This window comes from Chrysochloris asiatica, unplaced genomic scaffold (genome assembly GCF_000296735.1).
Source record: "Chrysochloris asiatica unplaced genomic scaffold, ChrAsi1.0 scaffold00109, whole genome shotgun sequence".
NCBI classification, from domain to species: Eukaryota; Metazoa; Chordata; class Mammalia; order Afrosoricida; family Chrysochloridae; genus Chrysochloris; species Chrysochloris asiatica.
The window spans coordinates 8,490,484-8,516,104 of record NW_006408627.1 but is presented as its reverse complement, the minus strand read 5'-3'; the positions used below and the strand labels follow the sequence as shown (position 1 = coordinate 8,516,104).

General features: G+C 40.5%; 1 protein-coding gene across 1 annotated transcript in view; it reads left to right on the top strand.

Moving 5' to 3' along the window:
* The window catches only part of LOC102832909 (ATP-binding cassette sub-family G member 2-like), a 72,862-nt gene that overhangs the window by 30,300 nt on the left and 16,941 nt on the right, over positions 1-25,621 (top strand). The window contains exons 5-9 of the mRNA XM_006867756.1: positions 818-975; positions 6,672-6,823; positions 8,684-8,788; positions 9,129-9,379; positions 20,954-21,036. Of these exons, the coding sequence (XP_006867818.1) occupies positions 818-975; positions 6,672-6,823; positions 8,684-8,788; positions 9,129-9,379; positions 20,954-21,036 (749 nt within the window). The remainder of the gene's footprint in view (positions 1-817; positions 976-6,671; positions 6,824-8,683; positions 8,789-9,128; positions 9,380-20,953; positions 21,037-25,621) is intronic.

Sequence of the window (25,621 nt, the reverse complement as noted above, 5' to 3'; positions counted from 1 at the left end):
GCATGCATATGCATATTCCTGAGTACACCCCTCACCCCCCGACAAAAAACATACAAACACAGGGAATAGAAGCAAATACTGTTGAATGATGATGCATGGAGGAGATTGTAATTATTACAGTGAAACAATGAATGTAAAAATGATGTTCCCCCATGTAAACTATTACTCAATTCACAATCAGAACTTTCAAAAAACAAAAAACGACACCGACTGTTTGAAAAGACCAGGCCAGTTACCCTCTCTTTTGGGTTTATCTGTAAGAATGAGTCAAGGATTCTGCAGTGAGGTGGGGTGTTGACAGAGTCAATTGGGAAGCCTTGTGACTATGGTGTGATAGAATGTGAACTTTCCCAGTTGCCAACCTTTTTTTTTAAATCTAAGTCTGTATTAGGCTGGGATTTGAAGTGGTGGCACAAGAAGAGCTATCAATAATAATAAGTACTTTCACTATTGTTTGCGCTCCTCTTTTCTCTCTAGCATACTGTGATTTCAGTATGTCAGGGCCATATCTTTTAGTTCTTATCTAATTTGCTATCCTAAAACCAAATATTTGTTAAGGAGCCTGATCTTTTGGCTTCTTAGCAAGTGTAGAAGTGTTACAAGCAATGGCTTATCAGGCTTAGCTACCATTTAGCTCTGACTTGATGCTCTGTCTGTCTGATTCTGATAAAGAAAACCAACTTGATAAGTTTGTTTGTGGTTTAGAACAAATGAGAATAATGAGAAAAAGTGTTTCTTCTACAGCTGGCACATGTTTCACATCTAACATTAGTGTCTGTGGATGACAGTATTAATGATATTGATCATTTTGTTTTAGGTTGGAACACAGTTCATGCGTGGCGTGTCTGGAGGAGAAAGAAAAAGGACTAGCATTGGAATGGAGCTTATCACTGACCCAGCCATCTTGTTCCTGGATGAGCCCACAACTGGCTTAGACTCAAGCACAGCAAATGCTGTCCTTTTACTCCTGAAGAGGTAAATGCTGTGGGAACACCATTCTTTAATTTGCCAAGTATCAGAGCACCTACTGTGTACAGTCATTATTTTTAGTGCAAAGGATTCTGCAGTAAGCACAACAGACAGAAATATCTTCTGTTTCTGCTGGAGGGAAACAGTCAATAAACAAATGAGAAACTTGAAGCAGAGTAAGGATGGCTGTGGCAGGCAGGGATGGGCGTGCTATTTTATATAGCAGGGTGGTCAAGGGAGACCTCAGTGATGGGGCATTTGAACTGTACAAAGTGAAACCTGGATATTTGGGAGAAGAGAGTTCTAGTTGGAGGGAACAGCCGGTGTCTCCAAGAAGAGCATGTCTGATGTGTTTGGCACATCAGGGAGACCAGAGAGATCGGATCCCATGATTCAGAAGTTATAGAAGTTGTCTATAATAAGCAAAAGATAGAGTTGGGTGGGCAGAGACTCTATAAACCTCACAGCGCACAGGGTGGTGAATACAGTTTGCACTGGTGTGGTGCTGTAGGATAGGCACTGAACTACTAACCACAAGGTAAGCAGTTTAAACCCACCAGTTGCTCTTCAGAAACCCTAACCAGGGTTGCTATGAGTTGGCACTGATTTGCTTGCTCTTATCAACAACAAGAACACTAACCTGAAAAGTTGGTAGTTCTAATCTACTCTTAGCACCATGGAAGAAAGGCTTTGTGATCTACTTCTGTAAGATATGAACCGTTGAAACCTTTAGGGTATATACAGTTCTACTCTGGAACACATGGGTTGCCGTAAGTTGGAATGGACTTGTGATGGCAACAGGGAGGTCACTGTAAGAACTATGCCTTTTATTATCATTGGGAGGCATGGCAGACTTAGAAAGTGTTAGAACAGAAGAGTAGCAGCTGTGCAGAGTAGGAATTGTTTAATTGGGTAAGAGTGAGGGCACAGAAACAAGTTAGGAGACTGCGGTAGTTCATCTGAGATCCACTGGTGGTAGCTTTCACTAGGGTGGTGGTGGTGACGTTCTGTATTTTGAAGATAGAACCAACAAGAATTTGTTGTGGGGTGATTCCTAAGGTTTGGAGACGGCAGCTAGAAGAGTAGAGTAAAAGCAAGTTCCTTTTATCGAGAAAGAAGACTGGGAGGAGGATGTTTAGAAGAGAAATTGCTACGTTCTGTTTTGAACGTCCTTTTAGTTTTAAAGTACTTTACAAAAATAGTTTCAAATTTAGAGAAAAGTTACCAGAATAGTACAAAGAAATCCTGTCTTCTAGATTCCACAAGTGTTTTAGTGCATTTGTCTTCTACCCCTCCCCTTACATAACTTTTTCTGACCCTTCGTGGTGCCTCCCCACCACTAAGCATAACTCCACAAAACAAAGACATCCCATAGTACAGCCTCACAAAACCCCTAGTCCAGGAAGTCAGCCCTGAAGCCATTACTACCACTTAATGTAGACTCCATTCACACCCACCGGATGTACCAGCAGAGTGTCTTTTCCTTTCTGGCACACGATCTCTCCAGGAACACATGCCTTTTCACACTCGCCCTCAGTCTTTCTCCTTTTCTCATGGCCTTCGTTGCCGTAGACAAGTACATTACGTAGGATGAACCTCAGATTGGATCTATCCAGTGTTCCCTCCTGACCAGACTCAACATGAATGCTTGACAGGGATTCCCCAGAAATGGTGCTGTGTACTCTTGTTACATTGACCTCTCACCCCCTGGTCACAGTAAACTCAATCACTTGGTCATGTTTCCTGGTCTTGTTGGTGTCTTCTGGGTTTCCCCACTCTAAGATTACTATTTTTCACTTTGTAATTGATTGGTATATTGTGGAGAGAAATCTGATTTTTTTCTCAGTATCATGTTCCTTAACAAATTTCCATCCTGACAACTCCTGCCTGTATTAACTACTAGTATCGTAGTTGCCAAATGACAGTTATCTCTATGGATTTCTGGTGTGATGCTGTAGCATAAGCCCTTGACTGCTAACCTTCTGAAAGGTTGGCAGTTCAAACCCACCAGCCTCTCCTTGGAAACCCTATTCAGGGTTGCTATGAGTTGGAACTGACTTGGCGGCACTTAACAACATCTTTATACATAAAAGGAGGGCTTCAAAATGTTCATGAAAAAATCGATTAAAAGATAGTGGAATTTTTCCAGAAACCACAAGGGAGACATTCCAATAGAACCAATGGAAATAAGAAACATACTAACAGTTCTCTGAAGAACGGTATGCCAACAGATTTGAACATCTGGAGGAAATGTATGCATATTCAGAAAAACACAACCTACCTGAATGTACATAGAGCACAGTAGAAAACTTTAATAAACCTATAACAAAAGATACTTTGGACATATTGTCAGGAGGGAACAGTCGCTGGAGAAGGATTGTCATGCTGGATAAGATGGAGGGTCAGAGAAAATGAAGACCCCCAATGAGATGGATCTGCCAGGTGGCATCATTGATGGCATTGAGTGTGGCAGCGGTAGTGAGGTTGGCCCAGGATCGGACATTGTTTCGTTCTGCTGTGCATGGGGTAGCTATGAGTCGGTTCCGACTCGATGGCATCTGACAACATTGCATCCATGTTAATCCTGCAATCTTCTGCTAGTTCCTGAATTTCAGCCACAGTTTCATCATTTATTGAGGTTGATAGTCTTTCCTCCCTTGAGTCATCTTTGAGTCTTCCCAACCTTCCTTAAAATATTTGATCCATCTAAAAGTGGTGGTTCGTTCAGGGCAGCATTCCCCTAAACTTGTTGCAAACTTCAGTGATTTGAGAAAATGTCCATTTGGGTTTTGTTAAAAATTTGATACTTGCCCTGACCTCAAAATCCTGTTTTTTTCCTTGTCACAAAACAAAACAAAACAAAACAAAACAAAAAACCTGAAAAAAAAATTTTTTTTGAAGGCACCCTATCTAAACTAAGATAGGTGTATTACTGAAAGAACTTTTCTGCAGCCATCCACTGATCACAAAGACACGTTTAAACACGTTTTGTGTGGAATAAACCTATGCAAATTTGGAATGGAGCCTTAGTTGTTAAAGTGCCATCAAGTCAGTTCTGACTCATAATGACCCTGTACCATGTTTCTGAGGCTGTGACTCTTTGCAGGAGCCTAATCCTCCTGTGAAGCAGTTGATGGGCTCTAACCAGCGACCTTGTGGTTTGCACTCCAGTGTTTATCCTAGTAGCAATTTGGAGTCCTAATAGTAATACTTTTAAAAAATTTACCCTCATATTTAAAAAATACATGAATTCCTAATAATGTTTCCAATTCCACTCAAACATCTCAGTGTTTTAAGTCTTCTTCATCCTTTCCATGTTTGCAAATGCTTTCAGACAAGGAGAAACGTAGCTCCCATGATCTCAGTATGTTTACTTACTTGCTCAGTCCATGAGGTTGTTTACTCCACGTAACCCACGTCAAAATTGCTCTGGTTGCTCCCTGAGTGCACTATCACTGGGACCCGTCAGCTGCCCTGTTTTCTTAATCTGCCAAGCCTACTGAATTCTCCTTATCACTTCCGTTTCCTCTGATGCTCAGGTCCTGACTGGAAACCTCTCTGTCAGGAGGAGAAGACAAGGGTAGACCGGAAGAGAAGGGTGGTTTTAGACATCAATTACTCCTATAAATATGCTGAGTAATAATAGCCCTGGAGTTAAAGTTCAGTTAGAGACTATACCCATGGTTTTGATATTATCTAAAACTCTTAACAGTGTTTTTCAGGGAATAATTAATTGACTTGAAAAACTCTACATAATTTATGTTTTGGACTATTTTGGGTACAAGGATCCTTCCTCAAGCATTGTAGGTACTCAGAAAATGCTGAAATCAAAGTGATTCTTCTCACAATGTTTTACAACTATGATTTTGGCCTTTTTCTCCTAAGCCAGGTAGATGGAATTTATGTTTTAACATCTAAGGGATCGCCTTTGTACTAGACAAGGAAATTCCTTTGAAATATTTTTCTTTGCATGTAGGTAGTATTTGTTTGGACTCCTGGTGTGTGCTGTAGGATGAGCACTGGACTGTAAACCACAGGGTTGGCAGTTCAAACCCACCAGCTGCTCCTCGGAAATCCTAGACAGGGTCACGGTGAGTCACAACCGAATTGAGGGCACTTAACAACAATAGGCGATACATTTTGTGATAGGATAGTTTAGGACTACTTTGCCTATGGAATTAGACCATACCAATTGCATAACACCTTCTAATCCTCATCAATAAAATAAAGGTAGTGATAATATTGGTATTGCCTCATAAAAATACTGGGAAATTTAAATGAAGTTATCTATTCAGTCTTTGGTAATGTTGACCATTACTACCATCAAGTCAATGGCCATTCTTAGTGACCCTATGGGACAGAGTAAAACTGATCCAGGGAGTTTCCAAGGGCAGTGGGATGAAAGCCAATTCTTAAACCAATTCTTCAAAAGCCAGAAGACTTAGGTGATCAGTAAGAATGGAACATTCCACTATTTTAATATTTTGTTAGTAATAAGTTCTCAAGCTTGAGTCCTAGTAAATTAGCTGGGGTGCTTCTTGAAAATGAAGATCCCTAGACCTACACTCAGACATTCTAATTTAGTAGATCTGAGAGGAATTTCCTAGAATTTGCATTTTTAATAATCATTGATTCTAGACTGTCCATACACCAAATTTTATGGAATACTAGTCTTTAATAATAACACTGAATTAAAAAACATAAAACCCCACTGAATTTAGGTTCCTTAAGTATCAGTATGGAGTCCTGGTATGGCGCTGTAGGATAATTATTGGATGGCAAAGTCAAATGAAATGGAAGGTCAGCAGTTCAAACTCCTTAACTGCTCCCTGGAAGCCCTATACAAGGGTCTCTATGAATCAGAATCAATTCAGTGGCCCTCAACAAGTATCAGTGTACAAAGTCCTGGTGTGACTCTGTAGAATAAGCACTGGACTGATAACCACATGGTCAGAGTTTCAAAACCCAGAACCAACTCAATAGCACTTAACAGCAAAACAACAAAGTATAAGTATAGGAGTCTGAATGGCACTATAGAGTAAGCACTGGACAGTTAACCCCAAGGTAGGCAGTTCAAACCCACGAGCTGCTCTTCAGGAGAACGATAAGATTTTCTGCTCCAGTAAAGATTTACATCTTCAGAAACCTTATATAAGTTTTCTATGAGTCAGTATTGGCTCGATGGCAGTGTGTTTGGTTTAGGTTTTTTAGTTAAGTATTAATATCAGAGTCCTGATATGGCACTGTGGACTAATGCGTCAGACTGCATAGTCGTTTGAACTGCAAGGTCGGTGGTTCAAGCTCACCAGCTGCTCCTTGGAAACCCTATACAGGGTCGCTATGGGTCAGAATCGACTCAATGGCACTTCACAACAACATTAATATTAGGTAGGACCCCTGGTTGTACAGTAGCTCGACTGCTAATCAAACAGTGGTTTGAACCCACCAGTCTGCTTCTGTGACGATTTACAGTCATAGAAATCATACAGGGCATTGGTACTCTGTTCTGTAGGATTGTTATGTGTGAGAATCAACTCGATGACTATGGGTTAACTAAGAGCTAGGTACTATGAGATGAGAAGTTGTTAAGACAAAATCAAGATGAACCAGCAACAAATTATAATAAAGGCAGGTCTAAAGTATTTAGCCAAGAAGTTCCAGTTTCAGATGTTTAATGACTCATTTTCTTATATTTCACTTAGGATGTCTAAACAGGGACGGACAGTCATCTTCTCCATTCATCAGCCTCGATATTCCATCTTCAAGTTGTTTGATAGCCTCACATTATTGGCTGCAGGAAGACTAATATTTCATGGACCTGCTCAGGAGGCCTTGGGCTACTTTGCATCAGCTGGTATGGTTGACTTTTTCCAGCAGTAAGCTCCTTCCTTCATGAATAAAATCATGAGCATGAACTGAGAGGGGGTCAACAAGAGTACAAGTACCATGATTTCCACCACCCCAAAACATTTTTGCAGTTTGATGCTAGAATGTTCCTTCGTTTTGCAGCACTTGCTTCTTGTTTACGTCTCTTTCCTGTCTTATTTGAGTATACATGCATATGTATGTAAGTATTTTTCATGGACCTCTGTCTGTTTTGGAGTCCTGGTGTGGTGATGTAGGATAAGCACTGGACCACAAGGTTGGCTTGAACCTTAGAGTCGGCGGTTCAAATTCCCTAGCCACTCCTCAGAAACCCTGTACAGGGTCACTGTGAGTTGGAAATAACTCAACAGCACTTAACAACTTAGCTGTTTTGCTTCCTAGTTAGAGTGACCTTTTCCTAAAACTTTAAGAATTAGTGTGTTGGCCTCATAGTCAGCTAATTTGTCACTTGAACACTACTGTTGTTAAATACTGTCAAGCTGGTTCTGACTCAGAGTGAGCCAGTATAGTGTTTCCAAGAGCTACTGGTGGGTTTGAACTGACAACCTTGCAGTCAGCAGTACAGTGCTTATCCTACGACACCGATAATACTCCTAAATTATTGTTTTCTTATCCTTATAACACATTAGGGTTTATAAATTTTCTCTCTTGTCTGCCTTGATGAGGGTTCATCCTATTACTGACTTTGCTAGTAAAAGAGTGCAGGTTTAAGTCTTGATTTGGTGTTAAGTGACCTATATTCTAAATCTAGCTTTGATGGCCAACTTTTTCTGAAAATTCTGAACCTCCTGGTTCTTTCTGTTTCCAATGTAAGTGTGTGTGTGTGTATATGTTTTATGGGTCACTATTAAATCTGCCTCATTTTAGAAATATTTGGCAATGATTATAGCTAACACCCCCTGATCCTAAGTAGAGTTTGAAAAAATTCACTAACCGACTTTCTTAATTTGTTTTTGCTTACTGTCTGTCCTTTAAAATAATAAAATATACATGGATTTAGGGAGCCTAGGAGACATGAATGTTTAAGATTAGAGTGTAGGTTGAATTCACTAGAAATTGAAGCAAAGATTCCAGTGGCCCTGTTAGGCTGTTATGGTCATTTGTTTTCTATTTTGGAATTATAAGAGCAGCATAACAAATGATACTTGGAGTTTAGCAGGTGGGGAAGCAATTGTTGCTGTTGTTATGTGCCCTCAAGTGGAACTTAGACCTACCCCATGTTTGTTTTGTTTTTCTCCTGTGGAGTCACTGGGAGGGTTTGAACCACGACCCTTTCAGTTGGCGCCATATGCTTAGCCATTGTGCCACCAGGCTGCCGTGAACCAATGGTAATCATTGCTAATGTGAGGGCTGCCATTCACACTGTCCCTAGCTGGACTCAGGGCGCAGAACACAGCACAGGCCTTGCTCATGCAGAGCCCTGCAGTATCTTAGGCTGGCCCTTGCTTGCCTTTTGTACTTTGAGGAGCAATTAGTTCTACCTACAGTTATTTTTTTTCCAACTTTTTTTTTTTTTTTAATCTATATTTAGAATTTAGAGGAAGTGCTGATAAGCACCAGAGCATATTGATGCCTGTCTCAGATCTCATGAATTACAAAGGGTAAGAACCAAGCACTAATAAAAGACTTTCTGAGAGTCCACGGTTGGCTTGGAGTATGATTTTTGTTGAGAGACAAAACAGTTGTTGGAATAATGTATGAATGAGAAAATAAAGGAGAAGTTACTAGATTCCATGTCCTTTAGCTAGTCCTCCTCAACTCCTGGAAGAAAGTCTTTGTTTTCCAAGATGATACCAAGTTTGAGTACTTGGGTGGCCTTCTTTCTTAGGTTACAACTGTGAGCCTTACAATAATCCTGCCGACTTCTTCCTGGACGTCATTAATGGAGACTCCTCTGCTGTGGTATTAAACAGAGAGGAAGAAGACAGCAAAGGTATGTGAGTCTCTAAGCTTCACAGGGTTTTGCTTTATTGAATTGGTTGAGGTTGGCCAGTGTGGTTGATCATTAAAGCGTAGCTTTGTGAATTTATATCAGTACATGGGTCTGATTGTCCATGAATGCTGTCTGTTGTTTTTTTTTTAAATTTAATTGATGAGTTAACATTTATATGATAGTATTAGTTTTAAGGTGATTTATTCATTTATTTTTGTAATGTATAGTTACAGTCTTCTAAAGGGAAGAATCTAAGAAAGGGGTAACAGAAAAAATGTACTCAATCAGTTATCTGGTTAATAACGTTTCTTTCCCTTCTGTATCTCCTTTCATCCCAAAGCCAGGGTTGCTGAAGAACTTTCCCGAAAAGATAAGACCATGATAGACAAATTAACTGAGTTTTATGCCAGTTCCACCTTCTTCAGAGAAATGAAAACGGAGTTGGATGGAGTCTCAGGGGTCCAGAAAAAGAAGAAGAACTTAGCCTTGAAGGAGGCCACCTATGCCACCTCTTTTTGTCATCAGCTCAGATGGATTGCCAGACGTTCATTCAAAAACTTGCTGGGTAATCCCCAAGCCTCTATAGCTCAGGTAACCAGACAGATATTTAAAATTGTGTTGTGAAATGAAGTTCTGATATAATCTGCTTCAGGAGCATGCGTATTTTCCTTCCATCCTTCCTTTTTCCTTTTGGTATCCCCATTCCATTTGTTTATTTTTATTTATTTAATTTTATAAATATGTATTGAGTGAAGGCTTACAGGACAGAGATCACCAGTTTTGCATTCAGCAAATAACTGTAATGATTAGTTTCCTCCATGCACCCATACCCATAGGCAACAGTATTTACCTCTTTTATTACCATTTTTTTTGGATGTACACATACCATGTTGAAATATATATTTGTTTAAGTGTCCAAAGGGCATATTTTGCAAGCCAGCCTCCTGCCCGTGGGCACCTACCTTTCTCAATCCATGGGTCTATAGTCCTCTGTTGCTCTGTCTCTCTATGCCATCACCTCTGCCGTCGCCACTTTTTTGTTTAGGATCCCTAGATCCTCTCATGTTCTTCCTCTTGATGGCCCTAGAAATGACAGATTAACTGCTCCCCCCTTTTAGTTGTACCTCATCTACATTTACAGTTGAGATGATCACCATTAGACCTGAAAACAGTTACTCACAATTGAATATAAAACCCTATCCCCCTCATCACCAGGCCCATCTAGAAAAGAGAAAAACTACTCATCAAGGTTTCTGTTTTACTCTCCTTGTTCTGACACTAAGCACCCACATGAAAGCTTGAAAGCCAGCCACTTTGTGCCTTTATAGTCCCCCAATTTTGGTAGCCGAAGTCTTAAGTTGCCCATCCCTATCAACTCAGTGTACTGAGGAGACATGCTTGATCCTTGATATGAAAAATCCTTCCCTATTCGATTGGAATTTTGGGCAACCTCATCCATAAGCAAGTGTCCAGTTATTCAGGCTGTAGCAATTTACGCTTGCTCCCTGTATCATAATTCTTTATCATCATCTGGTTGAATTCTGGTCTGCAAGCCATCCACACTAGGTCCAGTGGATACTGTCTTCGAGTCTGGAAGTTCTCACATGCCTTCCCCCCTCTTCAGATCAGCTGGTTGCTTCATTATTGACGCTAGACCCCAATGGTTAGGTCAGTGTCTTTGGGCTCGAGAGTTATCCCCATTCCATCTAGACAGATAGAATAAGGAAAACAATGAAGTTTCTACTTTATGGCAAGTTTTTCCTTTTTTCTTGGACTGCTTAATGATTTGGACAAATTGTAATGGATAAACTTTGTAGAAACAATTTTTACCCCCCAAAAATTATGAAGCAAGGGCAATGTTGAACCACATTTGAGATTTTCTAGTAGCTGTTCAAGGAACCTTGACATAGTGTTTCAGTGCTCAGCTGCTAACAGGTCAGCGGTTTGACTCCACGAGCCATGCCATGGGAGAATGCTGTAGTAATCTGCTTCAGTAAAAAGTACAACTTGGAAACCCTATAGGACAGTTCTGCTCTGTCCTTTAGGGTCACTATGAGTTGGAATTGACCCAATGGCAATGGACTTCTTTTTAATAACTGTATACCTTTATTAAGGGAGTCATGGTGTGGTGCTGTTGGTTAATGCACTGGACTGCAAGGTTGGTTTGAACTGCAGACCAAGCTCACCAGTCACTCCTTAGAAACCCTCTACAGGGTCACTATGGGTCAGAACTGACTTGACGGCACTTAACAACAACAACAACAAAATCTTTCATCAAGGAGCACTGGTAGTACAGTGAATTACAAAGCTGGACTGCTAACTGCCAGGCCAATAATTCAAATCTACAGGTCACTCTGTGGGAGAAAGATGAGGCTTTCTGCTCCTGTAAAGATTACAGTCTCTGAAATCATACCCAGGATCACTATGAGTCAGAACTGACACAACGGCACACCGCCACCACCCTACTTCCATTGATTCATTCATCAGAACTTTATTGATCATATACTGCATTGTGGGGTCTTGCAAACATCAGTGAACAAAACAGGCACAAATAAAAAATCCTGCTCTCATGGACTTACCTTATTTTCATATGAGGAGCTTCATATGATAAATTATTAAAGAAACACATAGCTGTAGAGAAAATGTTAGCAAGCACTGGGTGGAAAAGGAAGAGGGAAGGGAAGGGGATAGGGCGAAAGGGAAATAGGAAGAACCTTTTAAATCTGATGGTCAAAGAAGCCTTTACTTAAGTGTTCTTGAATGCACCTGAAGGTAGACTTTAACTTAGTGTGAGAGGCTCATCTGTGCCTGAAGAAGAACCCAGGTACAAATGTTGTTCCTTACAATTGAACATCCTTAACACTGTCAGATATAGTGCCGGCAAATGAGCACCTCAGTTTGGAAGGCACTCAAAATGCGACTGGGGAAGAGCTGCTTCCTCAAAGTAGAATTGACAGTGATGACATGAATGGAGTAAAGCCCATGGGAGAAAAGCCCGCGGGGCCTTTATTTGCTGATGGGGCACAACTCAAAATGAAGAGAAGCAGCTGTAAATATCCATTAAAAATAGGAACATGGAATACACGAAGTATGAATCTGGGAAAAATGGAAGTTGTCAAAAATGAAATTGAACGCATAAACATTGATATCTTAGGCATTAGTGAGCTGAAATGGACCCTCAACCAGATGGATTGGCCAAGTGGTAGCATCGAAGGACTCAAGCGTGGCAACAGTAGTGAGGTTGGTCCAGGATCAGGCAGTGTTTCGTTCTGCTGTGCATAAGGTCTATGATGGTCTTTGCATCTTTTGGTTGACTTTGTTGCTACTTGTTGCTCTTATATTGTTTTTCTATTATTTTTTAACCCTATTGTCACACAAAACACTAGTAATCCCAACTCACTGGGCCACCTTCAAAAAAAAATTTTATGTGTGTTGCTTTCTGTGAAAGTATACACAGTAGTTTAGATTTCCACTCAACAGTGTCTGCATAAACTGTTCAGTGACATGTGATTACATTCTTCACCATTTGTGAGCATTCCCATTCTTTTCTCCTTGATTGTTCTGTTTCCATGTATTCAGTTTTCCTGCCCACTTATAGTTTCATCTTTGTTTTAAAGTAATTGTTGACCCTTTGATCTTATATAGATGATTTTCAAAAGGCACTTTGTTATGGGCAATAATTATTTTGTGAGCCAATTTGTTATTTAGCTAAGTGGTAACTTTAGGAACTAGTTTCAGTTCTAGGTTTACAGTGTATGTCAGGGGAGTAGTCCTTCATAAGCAATGGTTTATTAACTCTTCTGTTTTTTCAATAATTTGAGTTTCTATTGCACATTTTCTCCCATTATATCAGATCCACCTATTGTGGCCCTGATCATAATGGTCGGCAGTGGTAGCCAGACACTGTCTCAGATTTTTTGATCTTAGGGTAGACGAGGCCATGGTTCTTAAGACCATTAATCCTGTAGCAGCGATTGTGAGACTGGTGCAGGCCCAGGCAGTATTTGATTCTGTTGTGCATAAGGTCGCTCGCTATGAGTCAGTGCTGACTCGAAGGCACCTAACAAGTTTCTTCTCAGGGTCTTTGATTTCTTACTTTCTCTTTTGCTACAGATGACTTAAATAGCTGTTTGCAAAGTTTTAAGATCTTAGACATACTACTCATCATTGGTCCATCTTTCTTAGGAAATCTATTTATCTGGTGGGTTGGGGTTATTTTTATCATCAACTTTTAAGTTTCTTTTTAAGTATAATTTGTAAGTACTAAAAGATGGCATGCTGTTAACTGGTGAAATGTTACTGACTTCTTAACTTGTATACAATAATGTTTTTTTAGATTAGGTTTTGTTACCTTCTCAATATTCATTGGAGTCCTGGTGGCACTGTAGGATAGGTACTAGACTGCTAACCACCACCAAACCCACTGCGAACAAACCCACCAGTCACTCCTTGGTAACCCTATACAGAGTCATTTATATGAGTAGGAACTAACTTGCCAGCACTTACCACCACCACCACCACCAAATACTAATACTGAGAGCTTAGGTCCGTAGCAAGAAGCCCTTGTAGCACAATGGCTGCTAGCTGAAAGGTTGACAATGGGAACCCACCCTCTGCTCTGCTAGAGAAAAGACCTGGTGTGCTCCTATAAAGATAACAACCTGGAAACCCCACGAGACAGTTTCACTCTGTCATGTTGACACTGTAGGATAAGCACTGGACCACAAGGTTGGTAGTTCAAACTCGCCAGCCACTCCTCGGAAACACTATGAGTCAGAAATGACTCAGTGACACTTAACAGCAATAGCTCAGAATCGACTTACACAACAGTGGACTATAACAAGAACAACAAGACTTAAGGCATAATGCTAAGTATTCCAAACACTTTAGCTACTTGTTATTTGGCATTTCTGTCAGAACATAGACACCTTTGTGTTCTATCAGTTAACGATACATTTGTACCTTTTTAGAGTAGATTTGATGTCATTTGAAATTAAGTCTGGTACGTAAGGCCAACTATAGTTGTCTTAGTAAGATCAAATATAGTTATATATTGTTCAACTATGAGATGATGCAATTGAGTCTATTTAGTGTGATTTATGTATTAGTAGAAGTCCTGATGTGGTGGTGTGGGTTAATGCGCTGGACTGCAAAGTTGATTTGAACTGCAGGGTCAGCGGTTCTAGCTCACCAGCCACTCCTCAGAAACCCTAGACAGGGTTGCTATGGGTTGGAACTGATTAAACACCACCACCAATGCATTTATTTGGGAGCACAGTGGGTCTGTAGGATTAGCTCTGGACTGAAACCACAAGATTTGGGCCCACCAGTTGTACTGTAGGGGAAAGATGAGGCTTTCTGCTGCTGTGAGGACTTACAGACTTGGAAACCCTATACAAGGTTACTGACTTCACAGCACTTGAGTCCTGGTGTGGCACTGTGGGTTAATGTGCCAGACTGCAAAGCCATTTGAACTGCAAGGTTGGTGGTTCAAGCTCACCAGCTGCTCCTTGGAAACCCTATACAAGGTTGCTGTGAGTCGGAACCGACTTGACGGCACTTCACAACAACAACAACAACAACCAATGTGTTAGTTTAGTTTGTTTTTAATTTATTTCTTAGCTTGTAAATTCTTTCCTCTGAATGTGGTCTATAAATGTTTTGCCCAAGTCACATATATGGCAGTGCTATGGAAGGGTATGGTAAGAACTCAAGTGGTATTTTCAGTATACCATGATTCTGTATCTTTTGGCACAAACCCTAGACTGATTGTCTTTCCAGGTTGCACGGTTCAGCTTTCTGCCTTATCAGTGAACTCAGTTCATTCCATCAGTCCTCAGAGCAGTGACAGTCCCATAGGATTAGCATACAACTGCCATTGAGTTGATTCTGCCTCTAGTGACTACATTCTAAGGTTTCCGAGGTAGTAAATCTTTACAGGAGCAGACAGCTACCTCTTACTCCCATAGAACTACTAGTGGGTTTAAGCCTTCAGCATTGCAGTTAGTAGTCCAGTGCCCAACCCACACCACCATCAAGGGTCTTTACAATGAAGATAAAACCACACCCACTACTGTCAAGTAGATTCTGACACATAGTGACCTTGTATAGAGTTTCTGAGGTTGTAAATTTTTGCATAAGCAGGAAGTCTCCTTTTTCTCCAGTGGAGTGGCTGGTGGGTTTGAACTGACAGCCTTTCTTTCTTTCTTTTTTTAAATAAATGTTTTATTGTGTATTGAGTGATATTTTACATGGGGAAACATTAGTTTTACATTCATTCTATCGTACATCGTTTCATTGCCTTAGTTACCATCCCGTCCATGCATCAACCCCCAGCAAAAGGGTATATACCTTGTATGCTCCCCCTGCCCCACTGTCCTCAGCACACAGCCCTTTTCCCTCTCTGGGTCTCAACTCCTCAGGCACTCCACCTCTTCACGTGATTCTCTCTGTCTCCATCTCAGGCCTCAGTGCTTCTCTGGGTGGGGTCCTGCTCTCTGCTCTTCTCCATTGATGGTCCCAGGGCCCTGCGCTCCTAGGCTGAAAGGTTAGTCACTCCCCTCTTTGCTATAAAATATCCGCCTTTACGCTTCAGTCCTCACAATCAGTCCTGGTAACAATTTTCACCATTGCATCACATGAGACTCGTCTGCGTTTCTTTTCATCAGCCCTTCCTAGATAGGTTGTGTACTATTCACTGGAGACTCCACTATCCTCCCCGCCCTGTGGATCTAGGTTCCCTCTTGAAAGCTTGTAAGCCAGTCACTTCTTACCTTTGTATCCCTCCCCCTCACCCCGTTTTGTGTGGCCAATGTTCAAGTTACCCAACCCTTCCCACTCTTTGTATGGAGAGGATGGGAATAACTTGTAGCCGGTAATTGTTTCCTCTTTTGAGCCACTGCAGGTATATGTGTAGGTCCAGTTCATCCAGTTGTATCAGATGACACTTTTTTTCCCCCTCTTCCTTCTTCCTCGGGTTGAGTTCTGTCCATTCAGTCACTGAAGCCAGGTCAAGTGGGTATCATCTGCAAGTGTGGGTGTTGTTGCGTTTGTCTGTCCTCTTCTTTTCAGCTGGTCTCTTCACTCTCCACTCTAGTCCTCTGTAGCTGTGTCACTGACTCTGAGCCCATGAGTTCCCCCGGTCCTGCCTCACTGCTGGGCAGCCGAATCTCCACCCGGGTTCACAGTCGTCTGCTGAATGATGCAGGGCTTAGCTCGCCACTTCATTGGTGTTCTTAGGCCACTTCTCTTTATGGGTGACATGCGTGGTGGCCAATCAGAGCGTGTATTTCCGTTGCGTCTTAGTCTTGGGAGAGGATTTGTGCTGAGAGGACCCGTCCACTTGCCTTGATGTCTCCTGGGCAAGCAACCTGCTTGTTCTTGTGGTAGCAGTCGGTGAACTGACAGCTTTTCGGTTAGCGATTCAGTACTTATTCTACCTACAGCAATACCAGTGCTCCGTAGAATAAGGATTTGTTGTTAAGTACCAACGCATCAATTCTGACTCATAGCATCCCTGTATAGGGTTTCCAAGGAGCAGCTGGTGGGTTTGAAGCCTTAACTTTGCTCTTAGCAGTCCATTGCTTATACTACAGTGCTCTATAAGTGCCGTTAAGTTAGTTCTACTCATAGCGACACTATATAGGGTTTCCGAGAAGCAGTTGGTGGGTTTGAACCCCATACTTTGCAGTTAGGAGACTAGTTCTGATCCTATAGTGCTGTGTTGTTGTTGTTGTTAGGTGCCATCGAGTCGGTACTGACCCATAGTGACCTTATGCACAGCAGAACAAAACACTGCCATACTAGCATAAATATTGACTGTTGAATTTCCTGTGAGTGTCTGTTTTTAGTGGAAACTCATGTTCCTATTTGTAAATATTGGGATATTAACTTTGGTCAGGAGTAGGCAAACTTATTCTGTGAAGAACCAGATAGTAAATATTTTAGACTTTATAAGCCATATGATCTCTGTTTCAGCTACTAGTCAATTCCGACGCATAGCAACTCTTAAGTCAGAGTAGAATGGCCCCATGGAGTTTCAAAAACTGTAAGTCTTTGTAGAAGTAGACTGTTCTTTCTCCCACAGAACTGCTGGTAGATTTGAACTGCTGACCTTTTGGTTATCAGCCAAGTACTTAACTTGTAGCACAAAATCAGCCATAGATAATACATAAATGAATGATCATGGCTATGTTCCAATAAAACTTTGTTCATGAGCACTGAAGTGAGAATTTCATATAAATTTGATGTGGTTCTTGATTTTTTCTCCAACCATTAAAAATGTAGAAATCATTCTTAGCCCATGAGCTGAGCAACAATATAGGCTATTGGTCATAGACTGGTAGCGTAGTGGTTACGAATCGGGCTGCGAACTTTAAGGTCAGCGGTTCGAAACTACCAGCCGCTCCGCAGGAGAAAGATGAGGCTTTCTACTCCCATGTAAAGATTTACACCCTCAGAAACCCTGTACAGGGTCGCTATGGGTCAGAACTGACTCGATGGCACTTAACAACAACAACAATTAGTCATATATAAAGGAGCTCTGGTAGCATAGTGGTTATGAATTGGACTGCTAATCTCACGGTCAGCTGCTAAAAAATATCAGTGGTCCCTCTGGAGAAAGATGAGGCTTTTTGCTCCCGTAAAAATTTATAGCCTCAGACATCTAATGTAGTGTCACTGTAAGTTGGAACCGACTCCATGGCACATATCCACCACCACCACCATGGGTTATATATGGCCTGTGGGCATTGCTTGTTGACCCCTGATTGAGAGTTTTTAGCATTCTATGTTGTTTACTTTTCTGTGTTTTTTAATGTGGAGCTGTTAATTTTTTTATGTCTTTCTTTTGATAAATATTGTATGTTATAGTCTTAAGACTACTTTGCTTTGAAGTAGTTATTTATATATTTATTTATATGATTCTGACTTGACCTCTCATGATGAGTTTCACCAATGGTTATATTTGAAAGATCTTGGAATGACTGTACAAAGATGTTTAATGTTGATTTGCTATGTGGGAAGAGTTTCCAAATCAAATAAATTTGGAAGCTCTAGGCACTGTGGTCTAACGAACTAAACTGCAAAGTCCATTTGAACTGCAAGATCAGTGGTTTGTTTTGCTGTTGGAGATCCACTCCTTGGAAACTATACATGGTTGCTATGAGTCGGAACCAATTCAACTGCACTTGATTAATCAATCCTTATCTCTTAGAGGTTCATTTTCTAGCATATTAACTGACTACAAATATGTTGTTTTTTTTTTAATTGGCAGTCATAAATACCTTGCAGCATATACCTTGAGAAATACTGGTTAAGTACATTTCAACAGACAAAATACCATTCTTAGGGAATTTTTTTATTCTTTTATTCAAAGCAGGCTAGATACATAGAACTCATGAATAAGGTCTCTGTGTGCTCCATGGTACAACGTGTAGTGTGCCTTTTTTTTTTCCTTTCTCTTTATGCAAGAAAGGTTAATACAGATGCATGTTGTGAAATTACTTATCTGTGGGATTAACTGTGTTTTCAATATGTTTGAAAGCTGACTTTGAATATATCTTTAAAACTTTGAAACACTCTAAAGATAACATTCCATGGCACATAACATCAACAACAACAACAAAAGATAATGTGGACCATCTATTATTCATAAGAAAGGAGCTCTGGTAGTGTAGTGGATACGAGTCAGGCTGCTAGCCTCAAGGTCAGCAGTTGGAAACTTCCAGCCGTTCCATGGGAGAAAGATGAGGCTTTCTGCTCTTGTAAAGATTCACAGCCTCAGAAACCCTATGCAGGGTTGCTATGAGTCGGAACTAACTCCACGGCTCACCACCACCACCACCACCACCACCACCATTGTTATGCGTTAACAAGTTTTGAATGGGAAAGAAAGCAAAGCACTGTGGAATATCCAGTTTAAAAGGTCTAGATTTTTTAAGGATATGTGTGGCGCTGTGGGTTAATGTGCCAGACTGCAAAGCTGTTTGAACTGCAAGGTCAGCAGTTCAAGCTCACCAGTCACTCTTCGGAAACCCTATACAGGGTCGCTGTGGGTCGGGACCAATTTGACGGCACTTAACAGCAGCAACTGGCACAATAATTAAGCACTAAGTTGCTCACCAAATGGTTGACAGTTCAAGCTAACCTTTCCACAGGACAAAAATGTGGCAATCTGTTGCTATAAAAACTTCTAAGCCTTTAGAAATCCTATGTTGTTGTTGTTGTTAAGTGCTATTGAGGTGGTTCCAACTATAGTGACCCTGTAAAGGTTTCTGAGGAGCAGCTGGTGGGCTTGAACTGCCAACCTTGCAGCTCAAAGCAACCTGATGGTTTATGCTTATTCTACAGCACCATACCAGAAACCCTCTGGTGTTTAGTTCTCTTCTGTTCCTACAGGGTTGCAGTGAGTTGGAATCGACTCAGGAGTGGGCTTGGTTTTCCTTACTGGATATTTTTTTAAGTTGTAGAACTGGAGGATAAGCACCGGACCTCAAGGTCCTTTGAACCGCAAGGTCGGCAGTTCAAACTTGCCAGCTGTTCCTTAGAAATCCTATACCAGGGTCACTATGAGTTGGAACCAACTTGGTGGCACTTACAACAACAACAACTGTATCAAAGTTAGACTTTTGTATTCCTGTACATACACACATGTTTGATAAGAGAGCTGTCATCTTTTATTTTTTAATGCTTGCCCTGAAGCATGCTGTATTCTGATGGTATTGATAATTTACCAAGATTAATGAAATTTTTACTCAGATTTATGTCTTGAACCTTATTTAGCAAGGTCATTTAAGCACGTTTCATATGTGAAATAGTTAAGTCAGATTTAACTACATCTTTCAAGATGTCGTCTTCATAGCTCATTATCCTGTTTTTCCACTTAGGTTTATTTCATGGTGTAAGTGTCCTTACCAAGTTATTTTGAATTTTGCTACTGCTGGACTTTTGTAATGTTGAGATTTTTTTAGCATTAAAAGTTCCAAGATAAGGTAGGATATTTTGTTCTCTTTAGATTACCATTTATTACATATATATTTTTAAATGGAAACAAGCCAAAACCACAAACTTTTTATTGTGGTGAAAATATACCTGAGAAAACTTACACCACCTCAACAATTTCTACAGGTATAATTCAATGACGTTGATTATATTCTTCAGGTTGTCCAACATTGTATTTTTTATATTCTATGAATAATAACTAGAATTTCTTCAAGTAAATTATGTCATAATATAGCATTTAAGTTTTTGATTATACATGTCTCTAAGAGACTGGTTTTGAACAGTCTTAAAAATAAAAGACTGGTCTTCTTAGGAGCCATTGAGACAGATTGGGCAGCTGAAGGAGAGGAGAGAACCAGTGGTGTGGGTCTCCACCGTTGGCTAGAAGTTTCTGGAGAAGAAGTGATGGAGGAGATGTGAAATCAGAGCACATAGGTCAGAGAGTTGGAGAGAGCTGGCTACAAGCTTTGCTAACAGTGACAGTGCACTTTTTCAGTGCCAGTAGTGACTCCCCAGAGATTCCACAGACGGGCTGCGGCTTACCCCGACTTCCTTGTCTTGCAATTTGCCATTGTTAGGAATTATTTATGAATGTTTTAAAATTTTAAATTTATTTTTAATGTTAAAAGTAAAGATATCCTGTTTTTCCTTGAAATAGGTACAAAGGTTCAGAGAGTACAGGCAAAATTCTTGCCACTTTGGACTTTATCTACAGAAGTGTTTCTCTAGGTGCTAACAACATTGCTCAGCTACTTGTCATAGCATTCCCAGGCCCAATAGTCTGTGAGGACCGGCTGAAATCTTTGTAGGAGTCTATTTTGCTGTGTTCTCCCTTCAGCCCCCCAACCTAAAAATTACTGGCTTTTTTGTTAATAGAGTCCTGGTTTGGTGTCATTGGACTGCAAGGTTGGTTTGAACCATAAGATTGATGGTTCAAACTTACCAGCCGCTCCTCAGAAACCGTATACAGGATAGCTGAGTTGGACTCGACTCCACAGTACTTAACAATAACATTATTAATTAAACTTACGGTATATTGTATTGTTCCAGGACATTTGACCAAATCACTGGAGAGATACGAGTCTGTAATCCTATATAATAGCAAATAGTACATATAACTTTTTACCTCTAATTTTAAAATTTCCCCCTTTTTTTTTTGAAAAGATAATTATCACCGCCTTCCTAGGACTAGTTGTAGGTGCCATTTTCTATGGACTGAAAAATGATCAAACTGGAATTCAGAATAGGTAAGTACATTTGGATCTTGATTTTTTTTAGAAAATACTATAAATTTTTTCAAGTTTAAATAAATTCATTAATAATTTGCATTTGAGACAGGTTGTTGTTGTTGTCAGGTGCCATCGAGTCGGAACCTACTCATAGCGACCCCATGTACAGCAGAACGAAACAATGTCCGATCCTGGGCCAACCTCACTACCGCTGCCACACTTAAGTCCATCAATGATGCCACCTGGCCAATCCATCTCGTTAGGGGTGTTCCTCTTTTTCTCTGACCCTCCACCTTACCCAGTATGACATCCTTCTCCAGCGACTGTTTCCTCCGGACAATATGTCCAAAGTATGAGAGACGAAGCTTAGCCATCCTGGCCTCCAAGGAGCACTCTGGCTGCACTTCTTCCAAAATAGATCTATTGGTTCTTTTGGCAGTCCATGGCACTTTCAGTATTCTCCTCCAACACCACAACTCAAAGGCATCAATTCTTCTACGATCTTCCTTATTCACTGTCCAGCTTTCGCATCCATATGAGGCTATTGAAAACACCATGGCACCTTAGTCCTCAAGCTGACATCTCTGTTCCTCAATACTTTAAAAAGTTCCTTGCAGCAGATTTGCCCAATGCAATACGTCGTCTGATCTCTTGACTGCTGCTTCCGTGAACATTGATAGTTGATCCAAGAAGAATGAAGTCCTTGACAACTTCAATCTTTTCTCCATTGATAAGAATGTTGTTTATTGGTCCAGTGGTGAGGATTTTTGTTTTCTTGACATTGAGATGCAATCCATACTGAAGGTTATGGTCTTTGATTTTCATCAGTAAGTATTGTAAGTCCTCTTCACTTTCAGCGATCAAGGTTGTATTATCTGCATATCGCAGGTTGTTAATGAGTCTTCCTCCAATCCTGATGCCACGTTTTTCTTCATAGAACCCAGCTTCTTGTATTATTTGCTCAGCATACAGATTGAATAAGTATGGTGAAAGAATACAACCCTGTCTCACACATTTCCCTTTGAGACAAGTACAGGGTAAATATTCTTTTATCAAGGAAATAGAGTTGAGGCATGAGTCAGTGAATCCAAAGCTAATGGAAGAGTTCATTTTTATTCTGAAGAAGTGAGTTGCGGTTGTTATTTGCCATGGAGTTGGTTCCCACTCATAGTGATCCTATAACAGTGTTTCCGAGGATGTAAATCTTTACGGGAGCAGAAAGCCTCATCTTTCTCCTGTGAAACGGCTTGTAGTTTCGAACCACTGTGCTACCAGAGCTCCTTAGAGGAGGTGGGTAGAACTCGGTTTTTTGTAGCCATTATATGGTTAACAGTTGTTAATGTTGTGATCCTTACCTGGGTGTCCTTTAAAAAAATACTGCTTCAGGATGAGATTTTTTTTTTTTTAATTTAAAATTTTTATTAAGAATATATTCAGCAAAACATACACCAGTTTGACAATTTTTACTTGTGCAGTTCAGTGACATTGATTACCTACTTCAATCTCCTTATCAGCGTTTTTCTATCATTAATGTTAAGTCACTGCCTACTCAGTTTCCTGTCTAATCTTTCAAGTTGCTGTTTCCAGTTTGATCCCATGTAGATAGACCTTAAAAGAACACAGTGTTTTAAGTAGACCTTTCTTTTACTAGTTGAGCTAAATTATTGTTTGGTCTGAAGAAGACTGTAGGGGGTTAGTTTTGGTTTAAGGTTTATAACAGATTCTCATGACAAGTCTATAATGGATTCTGCCTTGTTCTGACCACTGCTACCACCAGTTTGTCAGTTTGCTGTACTGTGATGGCCTGCTTTTTGCTAGAAGCTCTGCCATCAGTAATTCAGATACCAACAAGGTCATCCATAGTAGTCAGGCTTCAGCAGAGCTTCCAGACCAAGAGAGAAAAGACCTGCTGATCGACCTTCAGTGAAAATAACCCCATGGATCACAACAGAATAATACCTGATACAGTGCTGGAAAATGAGCTCCTTAGGTTGATGTGGCCACAGTAGTGGACTTAACCAGTGATCGTGAGGCCGATGCAGACTGGACAGTCTTGGTTTTGTTGGGCTGTACAGGCTTATACAGGGAATACAGGGACTTAGGGCAACTAACAACATCGTGTTATGAACGTATTAGAGGCTGAGCAATGTCACAAACCTAGAGTTCTCTTGTGCTTCATGTATTGAGAATGACTCCTATGCACTGTCCTTGACATCCATCATCTCAGGTCCTCCTCCCATTGCATGGGGGAGCTGGATGGCCTTCCCCTCATTTTACTATTGAGAAAAGTTAAAGTGCCTTAAGTTGAATCTCTTTTGATGTCTCAAAAAGACTTACGATTTTTGAAGGGAAGACTAAGCATGAAAATCAGTTAGTTGCTCTGATGAATTAAATTTGTCTTCTTTGTGGAATCAAGTGGTGGTGGTTGGTAAGTGCTGTGAAGTCAGTTCCGACTCACAGAGACTGTGTGTATAGGGTTTAAATTGTGGCAAGAACGGAAAGGCTTCTCTTTCTCCTGTGGAGTGGCTGGTGGGTTCCAACTGCTGAAATTCTGGTTTGCAGTCCAGTGCTTATCGTATGGAGTCATCTCACTCTCCGTGTAGAAACAGGTAGTGCCATTTATAATGGGATTATTAATACAGCTCTTTCCCAGTGTTTTGTCTTTGCCTTCCCTGAGGGCTATGCAATCCTCTTTCTGAATTGTTTCTAAACTTGTCAGTAAGTGATGGTTTATATAGTCTGAATATGCCAGATTTTTTTTTTTTTTTTTTTTTTTTAACATTGCACAGAGATATTGGAGTATCTAGAACCTGTATGTGTCTTTTGTTTAGCAGGAAACAGTTGAAATCACATGATTTCAAACTTTTTCATAATGCTGTCACACACTTAACATTCTGCAGTATAGTGGGAAGCTAGACAATTGTGTGACTTGTCTTAGTACGATATTTGTTTTATTGTGGTGGCCGGCCATGAACCAGTAGTATCTCCAAGGCAAGCCTGTATTTGTGTTCAGAAAGTGAGCTGGCCATTGTGTTCTAGGCCTGAGTACTTTGTGTTCATTTCAGTTATTACATAAACATTCACTTTTAAAGCAAGCAATTCCCTAAGTTCTTTATTTTAAAGTATAAAGAAAAATTGCTTCTAGTCTCTGGGCTCCTTTTTAAGTTGTTTGGAATCATTCACCTGGGTTTTCCTGTTTGAAAGCTTTGACTTCTTTTTCTGTGAGTTGAATGATAAGCCACTTCATCTCCATTTCAGTTTCATTTCTGACCTCAGCAGCAATCAAATTTTATGGGGATGAAGAGAGTCCCCGTCCTGTCACAGGGAAGTTGGCCTGCTTTCATAAAGTCTGTATTTCTGTTGAGTGTAGATTAACTGAGCACACTTGTCTTTTTCAAGAGGATTTCTAATGGCACCGTGCTGATGCACACTTGCCATGCAAATGGTCAGCATTCAAACCCCCATCCTCTTTGTGGGAGAAAAACCTGGGGATCTGCCTCAAAAAAATATAGAGCTTTGGAAACCCTATGGGACAGTTCTACTCTATTCTGTAGGGTTATCTGTGCATTGGAATTGACTCAACAGCATGGGTTTGGGGTTCTTTTTCAAACCACAGTTGTATTACTAAGAGATAGTATTAATAGTCTTCATTTTCTCGTAGGTGTACAAAAGTCAGTTTTTCCAAACATTACTTTGATTTTTGAACATTTGGAAGCCACATAGTCGTTTGATTATCTACTCGTGTCAAGGAGCATATTAAGCCTCTGCTGATAAGTTTTTGCTGGATGTAGATAATAAGGGTCTGAGGGAAGTTCCCTTCCACTTTCATTTTACTCCCAAAGGTTTTACTTTCTTCTTTACTTAACTCCCTGTAAAACAAAAGTAGATAATAGACTTTTTTTTTTTAATGTTTTATTGTGAATCATGTAATAGTTTACATGGGAGAACATTAGTTTTACATTCATCCTATAGTATATCGTTTCATTGCTATGGTTACAATCCCCTCATTGCATCATCAACCATCCAAAGGGTATACACTACAAGTATGACCCCGGTCATCAGCACACAGCCCGTCTCCCTCTCTGGGTCTAAAGTCCCCAGCTGCTCCATCTCTCCACGTCATCATCTCTGCCTCCATCTCAGGCATCGCTGCTTCTCTGGGTTGGGTCCCGCTCTCTGCTCTTCTCCATTGATGGTCCTAGGGACCTCCGCTCTTAGGCTGAAAAGTTAATCACTCCACTCCCTTCCTTGCTACAAAATGTCTACCTTTACATTTCCAACTCTCACAATCAGTCCTGATAACAATTATTCACTATTGTATCACAAGAGATCCATCCGGATTTCATTCCATCAGCCCCACCTAGTCAGATTGTATACTACTCAGTGGAGATTCTACCTTCCTCCAGGCCCTATGAAATAATAGACTTTTTAAACTTGTAAGTTTTATTTGTCCAAAGTGCATTGAAAGAAGTGGCAAAGAACAAGGCACCAGGAATTGATGGAATAAAAACTGAAATCTTTCAGGAAAGTGAGGCAGCACAGGAGGCACTCACTCATCTCTGCCAAGAAATTTGGAAGACAACTGTCTGGCCGACTGATTGGA